The sequence below is a fragment of the Lethenteron reissneri genome, chromosome 17 (assembly GCF_015708825.2).
Source record: "Lethenteron reissneri isolate LAM-NWPU_2019-01 chromosome 17, ASM1570882v1, whole genome shotgun sequence".
Lineage (NCBI taxonomy): Eukaryota > Metazoa > Chordata > Hyperoartia > Petromyzontiformes > Petromyzontidae > Lethenteron > Lethenteron reissneri.
Window position 1 is genome coordinate 9,694,796 of NC_083795.1, and position 15,691 is coordinate 9,710,486.

At 43.1% G+C, this 15,691-nt stretch overlaps 1 protein-coding gene and 1 non-coding gene across 3 annotated transcripts; both read right to left on the reverse strand.

The window, feature by feature from the left end:
- Positions 1 to 830: 830 nt before the first annotated feature.
- Positions 831 to 15,151, reverse strand: EIF3A (eukaryotic translation initiation factor 3 subunit A). 2 transcript variants are annotated; one of them, XM_061553087.1, is made up of 22 exons: positions 14,946 to 15,151; positions 12,793 to 12,983; positions 12,558 to 12,694; positions 12,229 to 12,392; positions 11,907 to 12,106; positions 11,558 to 11,766; positions 11,280 to 11,451; positions 10,480 to 10,584; positions 9,445 to 9,543; positions 8,973 to 9,089; positions 8,073 to 8,258; positions 7,534 to 7,881; positions 7,297 to 7,401; positions 7,065 to 7,178; positions 6,851 to 6,973; positions 6,496 to 6,649; positions 6,183 to 6,346; positions 5,989 to 6,086; positions 5,388 to 5,767; positions 4,614 to 5,208; positions 3,024 to 3,244; positions 831 to 1,966 (listed from the first exon to the last, which is right to left on the reverse strand). In XM_061553087.1, exons 1-22 carry the CDS (start codon positions 14,992 to 14,994, stop codon positions 1,722 to 1,724), a joined length of 4,176 nt encoding a protein of 1,391 aa, XP_061409071.1. In that variant the 5' UTR covers positions 14,995 to 15,151; the 3' UTR covers positions 831 to 1,721. The 2 variants fall into 2 exon arrangements, with proteins under 2 accessions (XP_061409071.1, XP_061409069.1); XM_061553085.1 differs by having other exon boundaries at positions 6,177 to 6,346.
- Positions 9,831 to 9,963, reverse strand: LOC133343568 (small nucleolar RNA SNORA19). The gene has a single exon (XR_009755259.1). It is a non-coding gene; the product is annotated as a small nucleolar RNA SNORA19 (small nucleolar RNA).
- Positions 15,152 to 15,691: the final 540 nt, after the last annotated feature.

Below are 15,691 nucleotides of genomic sequence, written 5' to 3' on the forward strand. Positions count from 1 at the left end.
TTTCGCAACGTACAAGACGTTCAGGTGGACAAGAAAGCATTTACAAGGAAATGAGTCTTCAACCGAGATTTAAAAACGCATAGCTCAAGTGGCTTCCTAATATCGGAAGAGCGTTCCAGGCAGTCGCAGAAGCGCATCTTAATAGGATTCCGCATACAGTACTGAAATTGGCCACATTACCAGCCACATTGTACAATATTCTGTGGCTGGTAATTAACATATTTTCACCATGACAAATCAGATGACTATAGTTGGCAGCATATGGAATTGACAAATGTACAAACACTAAAAACAACTTGGATTAATGCATCTCAAACAGCAATTTGGCCATACTAATTTTTGGAAATTATGAAATTGCAATATAACTGCGATCTCAACTTGGGATGTTTACTTAATGTAAACTCAAGCTGTTAACCTGCAAGATATTGGTTACTAAGGAAATTAGGCCTTTCCAAATGTGGGAAGCGTTAGCATTATGCAATGTATTGGTCCACACACACCAATTTCATACAATTTTAACTAGGCCAATGCAGGCACACTAGGGCTTGAAGATTTGGCAACTCTCATGCCTAACAAACCACATCTTCCCATCTATTAAGAAAGGCACACCTGTCTGCTAAATGTCGGAAAGTCTTGATATGAAACAGAGAGCCACAAAACCAGATAAGCATGTGATTTGGAAAATAACCCACGAGTGTTATGTAAACTTGAGCCAGAGTACATTAACTCGATCCATAGAATAATCAGTCGTCTTTTATCCCACGATGAGGATATATTCACACTGTGAAGCTGCAGCACAACAGAAAAATGAAAACACTAAAGGCTATTGCTCAAGACCTTTGTTTTTATTGGTTTTAGTATTAAACTTCCACACAACTAAGGAGAGTAAATCATGAAAATGCTCTGGGCTTCCAATCCACACGACTGTGTTTATAACCAACAAAGTCAAGTTTTCCACGAGAATACATTTTAACTTAATGCATCAGAAATGACAACAGGGCAAAGATTATAATTGTTAAATGCACATAATATTGAATACATTTAACCTTGCAAGCTAATTTTCCAATCTTAAATTTAATTTGGCTTTAATTACTCAAAAATAATAAAGCCATACTTCAACATGATAATCTGCAATTCTAACAAATGGTTGATACGCTACTTATGCTTGAGGAAAATGTTAAGCTTAAAATTGAAAGACATTGGGTTAAGGGTCAGGTTTTATCCTGTTTGACCAGCTTTTCAATAGTCAATCCCCAGAATGAATGGTACTATTTTCAAACTTAAGCCATTTTATCAGTCTAAAATCCTGTACACACAGCTATATCTTGTTACATTTTCAAAAGCTTCAGTTTGAATAAATATCTAAAATGAAGCCTATAATCACAATGGATAGGCAGCCTGATATAATTGCATGGCAAGAACACAAATCACACTGTTGAGGTGCATGCAGATTTTATATTTATGCATTTTGTGCCTTTCACAAGCAAAGCATATACTCCATTTGATTAATTCTGAGGCTGCAATAATTTGCTTCTATCAAATTCAGAAAAACAACAGATTTTAAACAAAACAATGTAATCTTTTTTGAAGTGTATGGGGCCAATTTTGGAATTTAGTATTACATTGGACGTTGTCCAAAAACATTTCTGTGCATGCTTTGGATAAAGAAATCTCACAACTCAAAACCAAAACCAATTATACGGTTGTGTGGAAATGTGGCTTTAGCGGCGGACAGTTGTCCAGCCATCGTCATCCGTCTCATTGCGGACTGGGCGCTTCGGAGGTGCAGCAGCAGCAGCTGCAGGAGCAGCAGAGGCCGGAACCTCGCGAAGCTCTTTGCGTGGTGCAGGCTTCTCCCTTTCAACGCGCTCACGATCCCGGTCACCATCTCGGCCCACGAAAGGCGCTCGGCGGGGGGCATCCCTATCCCCGTCTTCACGTCGGTCTTCGGATCGCCGCCACACGCCTTGAAACATGAAGACGTGAGAAGTGGGTTACAGGGGAAGGAGTGCTATGGAGCAGGTAACAATATATTTGACCCATTATTTGGATCCAAGACCCTCATATGATCATACAAATTGCATTGTATCAAAAAGTATATGATTACACAACAATGGTGTTTATTAACGCCACAAAAGATGTTTTAGCATTTGAGTAATTTAAGCAACCCATTTTGACACCAAGTGAGAAAATCTACTTTTAGGTAATAAAATGCAACATTAATAAAAAATCATTATTAAATTAGATATATCCTGTTTTGTCGAAAAACTACCTTTAGAGGTAGGCATTAACTAGCTTTTATATTATTTCAATGTAACATTGTATTGTATGAAAATACTGAGTTACAAAAGAAACAAATACACTTTTTTCAACGGTTTTACTTAACTTGACTCCTGTGTCGGTCAAATCTTGAAATCAAAAGTTAGTCTACTTTCTGTTGTCCAATCAATTCCAAATTTTGCACACGTACTCAGATCCGGTGACAATGCACGCCTGTATTAAAATCGGCATCAATTCATCAATTAATTATATATTTTTGTGTAGGTGAAAAACGCCGTGGTCCCTAAAGTGTGGAATCGGTTCGCATAAAAAGCAAGCCCCGCATGTTTCTTGTCATCAAGATGTCATCCACTTCCCATTGTCCAATCGAGTTATTTACTTTTTAGTGTACTTTAAAATAAAACCGTTTAAAAAAACTTTTTAAAGGAGTTTATTACCGAATGGCCTCTCACGGGCCCGAGGATCACACGACCACTGTTTCACCACCCGCATTTGTGTTTCTGGTCAAGCCAATTGAAACTGTACTGCTAAAATGCTTTGGGTGTTAGTTGGCATTAAATTTAAATGTCATATGTACTCTGCATTCCTAGTGCCAATTTTGGAATTAAGCATGAAATTCGACACTTCTGACCAAGTATTGTATATCAAAGGGCAGCCATGTACACACACCATTCTCAAAGGTGATTCCAAAGCTTATGTACGAATACCACCAAATGCCAACAATATTTTATGGTTCTGCTCACCTTCATCGCGATCTGCTCTGGGTGGCGGTGCACCCCTTTGGTCTTCCCAGTCTCCCCCTCGGACTGGTGGTGGGCCACGCCTCTCCCTGTCAAGTGGCTCCCGACGTGGAATATCTCGATCTCTCTCACCATCGTCACGCTTTGGAAGGTCCCTCCAACCGGCGGAAGCCTGAGAATCCTCTGTACCAGGCCTCCGCCATACACTTCCTCCTCCTTCCTCTCTGTATATTTTAATCACAAGACATTAAAGTGAAGTATTAGTCATCATCATCAGTAAGTCATAGTTTGTTCATGCAAAGTTGACATTTCCCGCAAAGATCCCAAGATGGCACGGCATGTCTTACGTACAAATGCAAGATTTATGTTTATATAATTGTGTAATCGTTTCTGTAAAAGCCTTAACACAAAGATAAGTTTGAAGGTTTCAACTATCTTATCAAATTCATAAGATAGAGCTAAAGTGACCTTATTTAGCTTGGTTGGACAAGCAGAGCATAACATGTGGGTTTTATCAATTGACTGTCCAAGTATTTATTTTCCCTTATCTCCCATCAGTGCAGCTTTCAAGGTTGACCGAGTTTGAGAGTTTTCAAACAACCCCCATAGGACAAACGAGTTGATATTTTATGTAAGCTGGCACAAAATTAAGCAGCCGCATGTAGAGCTTACAACATTTCCTTCATGTTTCATAATGTACATGAAATGTAAAATGTAAAAACAGAACAGAAACCAGGGAGAAAAAATATGGACAAGTCATGGCCATTAATTAAGAAAACATTTAAGCAATCAGTGTAATGTGATGGGTATCAATGCCATACAATACTTATGCAGCATGTTCATCTATGCAAAGTTGGTTAAATATGAATTTGCTTAAACAAAGATACAAATTTTCTATAATATAATGACACGTTTTGCTAAATCCTACAGTCAAATGGGGATAAAAAACTAGTTTATGCAGTACATTTGGCTTGGCCAGGGTACTAAAAAAGCATTTTTCAAAGTGCTATAAAAACATATTGCGACTGCAACTATTACAGAGAGTATGTTCATTGGATCGTCCGAATGTTCATCAGTATTTTAAAATATAAATCACCCCAAGTGCAATTGTACCACATCTTGAAAAATACCTTCCCTCAATGAGGTCCAATGATTGCAATGCAAAGGAAGTGCATCACAAGCCAGGACAAGCAAATGAGAGTCTCATTAGCAGCAGCTCGGATTAATTACTGGAATGTGATCTGGAGCTGGGTAATAAGGCTGTCACAGCACACCAACACCAAATTGCTAACCACCACCACATTCCCTACCTGCAGGCAACCAATGATTGCTAAATCACAGCAGATGAAAAAATAAAAGCTTTCAAAACCTGCCATGGCTGAGTGCTGGTGATCTAATCATGTTGTTACTTGAAATAAATCATGACTTGTAAACTCACATTTAATAACCGATGCAGCTACATTGCGAAGCTAAACATAATATGAATACCATTTTATTAAGATGCGCACTATGAGTTGCTATACTATAAGTGAGCTAAGTGGAAAAAACAACGGGTACACAACTAGTCACCAATATGGAAATGAAAATGCATACCTTGGTGGACGGCGGTCTCTGTCGCCAAAGCGGTCTCTGTCGCCAAAGCGGTCTCTGTCGCCAAAGCGGTCGCGGTCCCCGAAGCGGTCGCGGTCCCCGAAGCGGTCGCGGTCCCCGAAGCGGTCGCGGTCCCCAAAGCGATCTCGGTCCCCAAAGCGGTCTCGTTCTGGCGCTCGTTCTGGGGCTCGTTCTGGGGCTCGTTCTGGGGCTCGTTCTGGGGCACGTTCTGGGGCACGTTCTGGGGCACGTTCTGGGGCACGTTCTGGGGCTCGTTCTGGGGCTCGTTCGGGGGCTCGTTCGAGCGCACGTTCGGGCACACGTTCTGGGGCTCGTTCTGGCGCACGTTCGGGGGCTCGTTCGGGGGCTCGTTCGGGGGCACGTTCGGGGGCACGTTCGGGTGCACGTTCGGGCGGTGCTTGTTCGCGGTCCGCAAAGTGATCGCGGTCCTTGGTTTTTGCTTCATGGTCACCGAATTTGTCTTCCTCGCCCTCTTCGCGTTCAGCCGGTTCTTCTCCATCACCATCCGCCGACTGTGACCCCTCGCGAGGGGGCTTCCACACCTCATCACGCGCTTTCTCACGGTCACGCCACCCACCTGGCCAATGCAAGGACAAACAGAAATGTATACACCTCTGCCATTAAGGTGCATTACAATTTGGGTTGCTGCTCGTTACAATTTGTATAAATACTAAAGAACATACCCCCCAAAATACAAATCACATCTTATCAATACTAATAATTCACAAAATGTTGCCATCAGGAAAAAGTCCTCACCCGGCTTGACAGCAGGTTTCCAGGCAGAGAGAGGTTTATCAGATTCACCCTTGGCATCCTCATTCCATCCTCGTGGTGCCCTCTCTTCGTCCTGGCGGAACGGAGACTCGACACGACGCGGCGCTGGCTTCTCATCCTCCCAACGCGATGACGGAGCGGGGCGCTCATCATCGTTGCGGCCCCAGCGAGCTGGTGGCTTGTCCTCACCATCACGACGAAGGGGCAGTGGCGGTTTTTCATCGGCATCACGCCTCATAGACCTATCTTCCAGATCGCGCCTTATCGGCTTCTCAAAATCTCGCCGAGGGGGCATGCGTTCTTCGTCCCGGCGGCGGAATGAACGGTCATCGTCGCCACCACGGGGACGCCAATCCCTCTCACTGTACACAGGACCAATAATAAGTGAAATCATTCCGCTATGCAACTGTATATTTTTCACAAAAATAAGAGAAACTACTAAGTTGAGATTATATCTTATGAAGCTCGTTTTAAATAAAAGCAACAAAATATTGTTCTAACTTCATCACATTCCCACATAACCATCACCAAAATGCCTAGTGCCTTCTATTTAGAATGATATATTTAGTAAGAGCTTACTGACCCATCATCAACTGGACGCTTGGGTAAATCATCACGGTCTGCAGGAATATCACGTCGCCATTCCGAATCTCTCTCACCCCATCGACCTCCATCTCCATCCTGCACATGAAAAACAAACACGTTAAAGCTCTTAAAGCTCGTCTCTTCCATAAAAGGATTCATGTTGCTTGTAATTATTTAAAAACTCACGGGTACCCGTTTTGATTCTCCCATCTCTCGTTTCCGCTCCCGCTCTTCGATTTCTAATTCTTTCTGTCTCCGCTTTCTCGCTTGCTCCTCCAGTTTTTGAATCTGCTCTTGGTACTCGCGCTCCTCTTCCTCGCGCTTCTCACGCTCAATCCTTTCTGCCTCATCTCGCTCTGCAAAAATGTCCACGTGAAAAATTAAAGTTTTGCTTTGTTTTAATATGTAAGCCCAAGCCAGTTCTCATTTCAAATAATTAATTACATTTCATGAACGACGACATGCCGAGATGCTGCCCCCTCCGAGTGCAGAGCAAAACGGACACCTTTTTTAAGTTGCTCATCGTGAATTCTCTGTGCTTCTTCTTCTCTTTCTCGGTGAAATTTGAGTCTGCGATCTTCCTTCCTTTGCACTTTTCGTTCAGCAAGGCGTTTTGTCCGCTCTTCTTCCATGCGCTCTTCAAACACCTTAAATTTGGCCTGGAGTATGAACAAAATAAATTAGTCAGAAATGTAATGCCTGAATTTTCTCTCCACTTCAAAACAGGCTTTTACCGCCAACTCATATGTTTAAAACATAATGCAACTCCAAAACAAATGATATCATAGTTGGCATTTGCCAGTGTATTTAGGCACGGTTTCACATTTACATCAGCTGACAAAAGCATGTATAGTGCATACCAAGTAGATGGCACGGCGTGAGGATTTCAAGCCTGACAAGAATGAATCCTTGTCCTCTTGCATGCGAATCATCCTGTTCTTGTTCTCCAGCGCCTTTTCTCGCTCCAATTTCACAGTTGAAATCTTAAAAAATAAACATCATTATTTAGATTGTGTATTCACATGAGCAACATTTTTAATTCGGCAATAACAAATTAAAAACTCATATATTCACCCTCTCATCTTCTTGCTGCTCCCAGAACTCCATGTCCTTAATGCGCTGCTCTTCAAAAGCCTTCTTCAGCAATGGAACCTCCTCGACACGTTTGGCTCTCTCAAAATAGTCAATCTAATCAGGGAAAGAAATTAATTATAATGTACAAATAGTGAGCCTGACATGAACGAACAACTTACGTGTTAAATTAACAAAAAAAACATCAGATTTAGTTGCCTTCGATTAACTGTACCTTTTTCTCCTGGTTTTTCAAACGCTCTTGAAGCTCTTTCTTTTCCTTTTCAAGCTGCTCAACTTGCTTGGCCATAATGAAGTCAGGATCAAGTTCATCAAGATTCTGAACAAAAGCATAGGGATAACACATTAACATTTTATAAGAAACAGCCGATAATGTAAACTGCAGACTTACAGAGTACTACAAAATCGACATACACAAGTGATTATTCAAATTCATTGCACACACACGCACCTCAATATCAAGGTCTTTGAGGGCTTTGGCTCCAAGTTCAGTCTTCTTGATCTGCTCCAGACGCTCCCGAACATGTTTGCGCTTGATGCTCTCGTGCTCCTGCATTATGCGCTGGTTCTCTCGTTCACGCGCTTCCTTCTTGAGTCGCTCCTCTTCCTCCTGCCGTATCTTCTGCAACACCGCCTCGCGTTGCTCCTGCTCCTTGCGCTCCCGGGCCACGTTCAAGCTCTCCAGGCGTTCCTTGCGCTCTTCGATAGTCTGTCGCCGCCCTAGGATCCGCAGGTGCTCCTTTTTGGAATTCTTGAGATATGCCATCACAGCCTGTTGCTTCTGCTCTTCTTTCTCGGTCTAATGTAAGACAATGTTGATTAATAAACAAAACTAGAGTGCAAACAAATGCCAATCTTGACAGCTGCAAGTAAATCACTTATTTATACATATATGCAGAATGAAGAAATCGTTCCAGTTTAAGATTCTCTGTGTCTCAATTGCCATATGCATTTACAATAATATGCCGACTCGGTTTTTGGCACACTTACCAGAATGTTAGGAGGTTTGATAATGTCAAGGGCACGGGTCAAGCAGGAGGACATTGCAGTCAGTTGATTTCGAATCTGGTCCGATGGCATGGGCTGCAGGTATGGGCCTGTGGGGGCATCATCTCTTGGAGAGTAGTTGAGGTCCGATCCGAAGCTCAGTGTTCGTTTACTGTGGTCCAAGCGCACCTAAGAGTAGCAAACCACGCATACCAACAGCCAATATAAATCATCTTCTGGATAAAACCTTACCATATATATGAGGAAGTTCCATATGCCACACTTTAAGCAGCAGGAAAAATGGCAATGTTGCCAGACCAGAAGGGATAACTGTGGCTGCTGTTGGTTGGGTGCCAAAGTAGAGAGGTGTTAACTACCTCGCCTTGTATACAGGAAGACGTCAGTTCGTTCCAGACCCTGAAGTCTATGCATTTGGAGTTTGCATTTTCTACCCGTGGTTGCGTGGATTTTTATCCAAGTCCTCCGTTTTTCCCTCCACATTTAGAAATGTGCGTTTAGAGTATTTGGCTGCTATAAATTTCCACATAAGACACTTAGTTCAGCTATCATTTGTGGCCAGATCACTTCTATTATAAAAGCCCGGCGTTTTGTTTGCCGTCAACTAAATTATAAGAGCCTTTCAGAAGGCCTGAGCAAAAATGAGGCGGCCAGAGGCCTTACCTGCTAAATAAAAAAGTTTAGTAAAATAAAAAAGTATTAGTATAAGTTCAAATTCAGAAACATTTATAAAAAATGATACACTACTTAAATAGCTCAAATCATGAAATGCCTCATTCTTCTGTTCTTAAAGGGAGAGTGATTACGAGAATTAGACCCATTAGCCTCTTTCCACACATCTACATTGTTCAAGCAATTGTTCAATCGTGTGGTGAAAATATTTACCTGCAGATCACAGTGGCGGGCAGCATCAACGATGATTCTCTCAAGTGAAAAAGGGTCAATGAAGGGCACAAGAGATGCCAGCCGACTGAACTCAATGCCCTGATACACTTGGGCCACCTGCAAGAATAGCAAACGTTAAGCTTGTATCAATAAATCTTGACTTAAAGCATTCGTGACTGCAGGAATTCATATTCTTTGGGTCTTTCGGGAAAGTCACATACATAGGTTCAAATTAATAAAAACGAAACAAAAAACGACGACGTTTCGATCATAACACAAGTGATCGTCATCAGAAGAAAGAAAGCCTCCTGATGACGACCGCCTGTGATCGAAACGTCGTAGTTTTTTGTTTATTTTTATTCATTTGAACCTATCTACGTGACTTTACCGAAAGACCAAAAGAACTTGTATCAATAACTACATTTTATAAACGGTTCCTAAGTTAACATGTAGCAGTTCTTTGACAACCAACCTGCTGGAGTAAGCGGAGGATCGTGTTGTTTTGAAGGAGATTGACATAATGCTGCAGTTCTTGTTCTTTATCCGACTGATCTTTAAGCCAGTTTAGCACCTTTAAATACAAACATGACAAATTGTATGAACACAAGGCATGCAACTCATTAAGATGGATTTTGAAAAAACATGTGCATTTAAATGTTTAATATTGTTACTTGCTACTATGCAAACGATATGCTGTTAGGGAGTTTTACTAATGAAATGAGGAAACCATCAAGAAAATAATAATTCTAAAAAATATGGTCAGGAAAAAAACCGATTTATCCCTCAATTAAATCTGAAACCCTGAATTTCATTTTAATATATTGGTATGGTTTTCAATATTTTTCTTGTAAATGTGGGAAGTGTATGAAGGTGACTGACAGCATTGATCATAAAAAATTAACCAAGCTGTTAATTAACCAACAAATTTTCTCTAGCACATTAGAAATATCGCTACTCCCACATTGAGGGAGCAGGACAATGATATGTGCTATTACTGTGAAGCAAAATTTATTGTGTAGAGTATAGTTTGTAAGGTGTTTATCATTTGTAAAATAAGAGAAACACAGAAATGTAAAATTGACCTAAAATAACACGTGTTTGGAACTCTTTTGATCGTATTTGAGAGTGTATATACATGCTATGCTAGGGTATGTTTTTGACTGTAAAAAATTAACCCATAAAAACAAAGTTTTTCACTATAAATCCTTTATATGCGTGGCGGCTAGAGTCCTCTCGTCCTCTGGCTTGAGATGGCTGCCACCTATGGGTCAGATGATTGCCTGCCACCATTAAGCAATTGGTAATTACATATACATTTTTTTTCCTAAAAAGTGTAAAATTTTGGAAAAAAATTCACGAAAATTAATTGTCACGCACGAGTCTGTGTGGAAAATGTCAGCTCGATTGGATCACGGGAAGTGGGTTAAAAAACGACCGAAAGATTTGCACGGTCGTAAGCGCACAAGTGAACTTAATATAAAGGATTAAAAAAATCAAGCTGTCAAACCTTTGTGACACGCCCAGATAGTTTCAGCGGGTGAAAGTCAACCTCCAACCAGTTGTACAAGTCTTTCACTTCTGGCACAACGTACTGAATCACATTGAATCGCACCTGCGGAAGAACATTAACATAGAACATTAAGATAATTATGTAAATGCACCATTTCATCACTTTCCATCTGAATTGAAAGCACCATCTTTACTATGTTAAAGTCCTCTCATGATGACAATAAAATTACTAAATACTATCCGAAGGTGACTGACAGCTCTAGCTAGTGAACAAAGCTAGGCTGTTAATTTACCAACGTTATTGATCTTGCACAAAAGATATATCATGGCTCCCAAGAGTACTAAGAGCATGAGAATAAAATGTGCATATGCCAGGGTAAATGCCAACATATATAAAAAACAATAAATATGATCAAGTTCTTAACTTATTTGCAATGCACATGTACAGCGTATGACAAAATTACCCGACATGTACCCAGTTTCATATTTTGAAAGCTGAGCAGGTTTGATTGCGACTCGATAGTGCTTGGAAGGGTGACCACCATGCACACACCAGGGTTGTCATAAGTGGCTGCAGATCTATGTGGTGGTCAGCAGAAGATAGCTGAAAAAATATTTTATTGTACTATACTTCTAAGCTCCCCTGCCTTCAAAATCCTGCATTGGTCAGCATGCTAAGAAATAGTCGTAACACTCATGATCCTCAGAAGTGTGTGGGGGGGGGGGGGATTAAATTCACAGGTAATTGACAAGAGGGTTGCACATGTAGGTCGTACGGGTGGGTGGTATGTTGCATACCATGTCATTAATGAGGGACTGACGAGTGGGAGGACTCTGAAGTCCCAATAGACTTGAAAGGCGACGCTGCTTTTCAACGATGATCCCATCCATGTCTAACAGGCGAGCAATGTCTGTGCGCTCGGGAGTAAGAGGAATGGAGAGTGTGGCTAGCAGCACACGGGTGGCCATTCTGTTGGGAATAACGAACATGGCAAACATGGTTTAATGGCACCAACTAAAAAATATACTGCATTGCTAATAACTTGGTAAATATATTTATATGTTTGATGCCTGACCTTTGCATTTCGTCTTGAGTGAGATTCTTTCGCATCTCACGGGAGAGATGAAAAAGACGGTGGAGTGTGCAAGCATGAAAGAGAGCATTGCCAGACTTCCAGAACACCATAGAAACTTTCTGGTAATAGTTGGCCATTAGTTGGGGCTTCGGGGGTTTCTTGGACAGTGAGAAGAGCCCATGGATATCTTCAACGGCCTTAAATGCTTCCTGCATAATCAAGACAAGACAATACAATGAAATTATACATATTGTAATACTGGCAAAAATGTTATCTGTGGTACTTCAAAACAAATGTAAACATCAATGTTATTCATCTTGCACTGGGAAAAATACAGATATTAGCATACCTGCCACAGCTCCATGCTGATGGCACTATCCAGCTGCACCAGCCTTGTCTCCAGGTGCATGGCCTGGCTCTCCGGGTTGTTCAGATTGATGGCTGTGCTCTGGTTATGGTGGCGCTGAATCTGGCTGAGGTGCATACGCAAGTTGTCGCATAACTTACGGAATTCTGCTTTTCGTGTGTACTGCAGGCAGAATCTGAAAGCTGATTAGATAAGGAAACAAGATCAACATTAATTTATGTTGGCAAGTACTACAAACGTGATTTCAACAGTTATTTTACAGGTATCTTGCCGTTTGCATAAAAAGTCAAGTTAATCAAAATACCCTGTTGGGCAATGTCCTGGTAGAGACGTTCCACGCGCGAGTTGTTTCGCAAGAGATCCAGGCACTGGCGGTACGATTCCCACAGAAACTTGACCCATGGCGTAAGCAGGAGACGATCCGTTCGATCTTGGGTGTCTTCACCACTGACAGCACTCAACAAAACGCTGCACCACACACGCAATATTTACTCAAGTGTTTGACCAAAAGCTCTTTAGAGGGGTTATATTAAAAAATATGCATTTCTTTCTTCCTTAAAATTTATATTCACTTGCAAGGAAAAGCATTACAATTCTGCACAGGTCTTATCATGCGAATATTGAATAAGGTACCTTTCGGGGGTTTGAATCTGATCAAGATCTTCAATATCCAGCACCATCTGCTGAGATTCCTCCTTTGCAGCTTCAGTCTTCTCTTCTGCCAACTTTAGATATGCTCTCACCACATCCTCCAGAGACTTGATGTTAACCTACATCGATAAAATATGGAAATATCGGTTTAATATATGGTAAACCTACACTGTGTCATGCATGATTAAACATTTATTCGAATGCTTTTTTTTTATACCTGCTGACAGATGTTCTTGTACTGGTAGAGTCCCTCTTTGGCCAGGTGACTCTTGCGCAGGTCCACACACAACTCCAGGTACTTCAGCATGATGGGCTCGTGGATCTTTTGCCATGTTCGATGCTTTTTGCTCTTTATCACATCATACAGGACATCTAAAGCAGGCTGCCTCTTTCCCACCTCCAAAAACTCTGTACAGCAGTAAAAGGAAAATGACACACAAATATTTGATTTGTACCATGATTTGTGAATGTACCAACAGAGTAATACAACACCGAGTTAAGTTGTCAATAATTGGTATGTAAAGTGTAGGTTTAAATGTACATATGACCACCAAATAATGTAGCAGGCTTAACTCACCAATACCATTGCTATAAAAATCAACATTACATCAAGGTGTGAGCACAAAACGGTTTTGCAAACAGTAAAACAATTTCAGCTCAAAAGTATTAAGATGGTCCAAAAATGTCAATCATTGCATATGGCACTCGATTCACAATCAACTGCCATGGTTGGTTGTGCAATTTTTATAACCGTTAAGTCTGGACACCGTGGAAAGATGGGCAACACAAACACCCAGATGTTGGGGAGCACCAACAACTATAGTTTAGCCACTATTGAATCAAGGGCTCTCCACCCTGTTAAGAACAGTCATGATCTATCCACCGCTGGATAACCTTCCCACGTTATTACCATCCCTTATGGTCCAGAGATGTCACAATCCAACTCCTGCATGAGCCATGTTCACAATGTTTGTTATCAGGCGTAGTCTTTTCCCTTTGGCTGCCATTCCATGACCAGTTTGTGCATAATCCCTCTTAGCAATCTGTACAGTACTGCACAAGCCCAACTTGTACGTTAAACTTCTTTCGCACCGTACGTAGCCAACCGTGCTAATTGGAAGACTCCCCTAGTTGTATGCCTTTTGACCCACGTGTTTCATTAACTCTCATTGTGGTTCCATGTGCGCGTGGGGTGGCGCGGCAATGGCGGATAATGCAGTCAACTAAGAACCCTTGCTCGATTCCATATAATCAGTTTAATAAACGGGCTTGGCTACCTCCTCCCTTCACCAACCTGCACAAATTATCGTCAAGTATGGTCAAACCTAGTACCGAGACGGCGTAGTTAGGCCTTCATCCAGCAGTGGATTGGCCATGAGTTGTACAATACATCATTTCGACAAGCTTTACGAATCCTGCCTTTTGCTCCATGTGATACTTTTCAGTGTCAAATGTTTCTAATCCATGGCATCGCTAGATGAACGCACCCAAACAATAACATTCTTTGGTCATGTTTTATCCTACCGACGCCTACTTATTTAAATCACGTGAATTAGAGAAGCCCTTTATTCCGGGATTGATCATTTTCATCTGCTGTCACCAATGTCTCGAATTCGCACCTATGGTAAAACGCCTCAAAGACATTCATACCGTTTCTATACAGTATTTTTAAATGCCGTTGCATTTCACGCTGTTTAGTATTTTTTTCAGGATTGCACCATTACCAATTTGTGGCAAATCAATGATTACACGACGGATTTACTCGCGCCCGGCCATAGTAACGGGTAACGTCCAGTATATACGCTACTAGGAATGATTGACATGGCACAAGCAACACCGCCTACACGTCAAGTCTCTTGACTGCTGTTCACATTGCAAAGGTTTTCATTTCACGCCACGGAGTGAACGTGGCTGCCAGCAAAGGGAACAAGGGGGCACTTTCACTGCTCCCATATGGAACACGCGGACACCGCTTGCTGCATGCACAAACCACCCGAAGGCTGGGGGGGGATCATTTAAACATTGTTACGTACGTTTCTCGCGCGTATAAAGTAAATCAGCAGTTCATCTTTTGAGAGACAGAGGGAAAGGTGAGCGAGGGGGATGGGCGGCGAGTGGAGGGAACCACAGGCCGGAGCCTTCAGACTCCCGAGTCTGGCGATCCCTTTAAAACGTTGCACTTAAAGGGTATGTGCGTGCAAATTAAACGCGTCCGAATAAAAAAAACAGCGCATCTTGTTGCGCTCGAAAGCGAGCGAAGGGGAAATGTGGTGATGAAGAGGAGTGGAGAGGAGGGAGGGAGGGGGGTGGGAGAAGCCAGGCCGCAGCCTAAGCTAGACCACGATGCCGCCACCGCATCCTCCTCCTCACCGTTGGCCCGCTTGAGGGCATTCTCCGGCCTTTGAAAATACACCGGCATGTTTGCTGATGTCGGCTTGTCACCACGTGCGGTAGCGAACAGACATCGACGAGCGCGGCTTTAATGCGGGGAAGCGAGCGCAGGACGATCGCGGGCGGAGGAGGCGGCGGCGGCGGCGAGACGCGAGGGCAGCGGCGGTCTCAAGATGGCGCGGCGCTCGCACCACGTGACGCGCCCTCGATACGAGGGGGGTTCCATTTAACATTTTTATTTTTTATATTCAATACGGTCACTTGAAGCGCCTTGGTTTTTGAAGTAGTTTGCTGAAGTTGTTTTGTGAAAAATTAATTTTTAAAAAAAAAATTTGGGGGTCGGTGTGTGGGGGGGGGAGAGATAAAGGGTTATGGGGGTCACGTGGTGAGGGGTTAGGGCCGCCCGGCCCCTCCCCTTCCCGCCCTTCCCCTTCCCGCCCCTCCCCTTCCCGCCCCTCCCCTTCCCGCCCCTCCCCTTCCCGCCCCTCCCCTTCCCGCCCCTCCCCTTCCCGCCCCTCCCCTTCCCGCCCCTCCCCTTCCCGCCCCTCCCCTTCCCGCCCCTCCCCTTCCCGCCCCTCCCCGCCCCTCCCCTTTCCGCCCCGCCCCTTCTCGCCCCTTATCGCCCCTCCCCTTCCCGCCCCTCCCCTTCCCGCCCCTCCCCTCCCGCCCGCCCCTCCCCGCCCCTCCCCTTCCGCCCCCGCCCCTTCTCGCCCCTTATCGCCCCT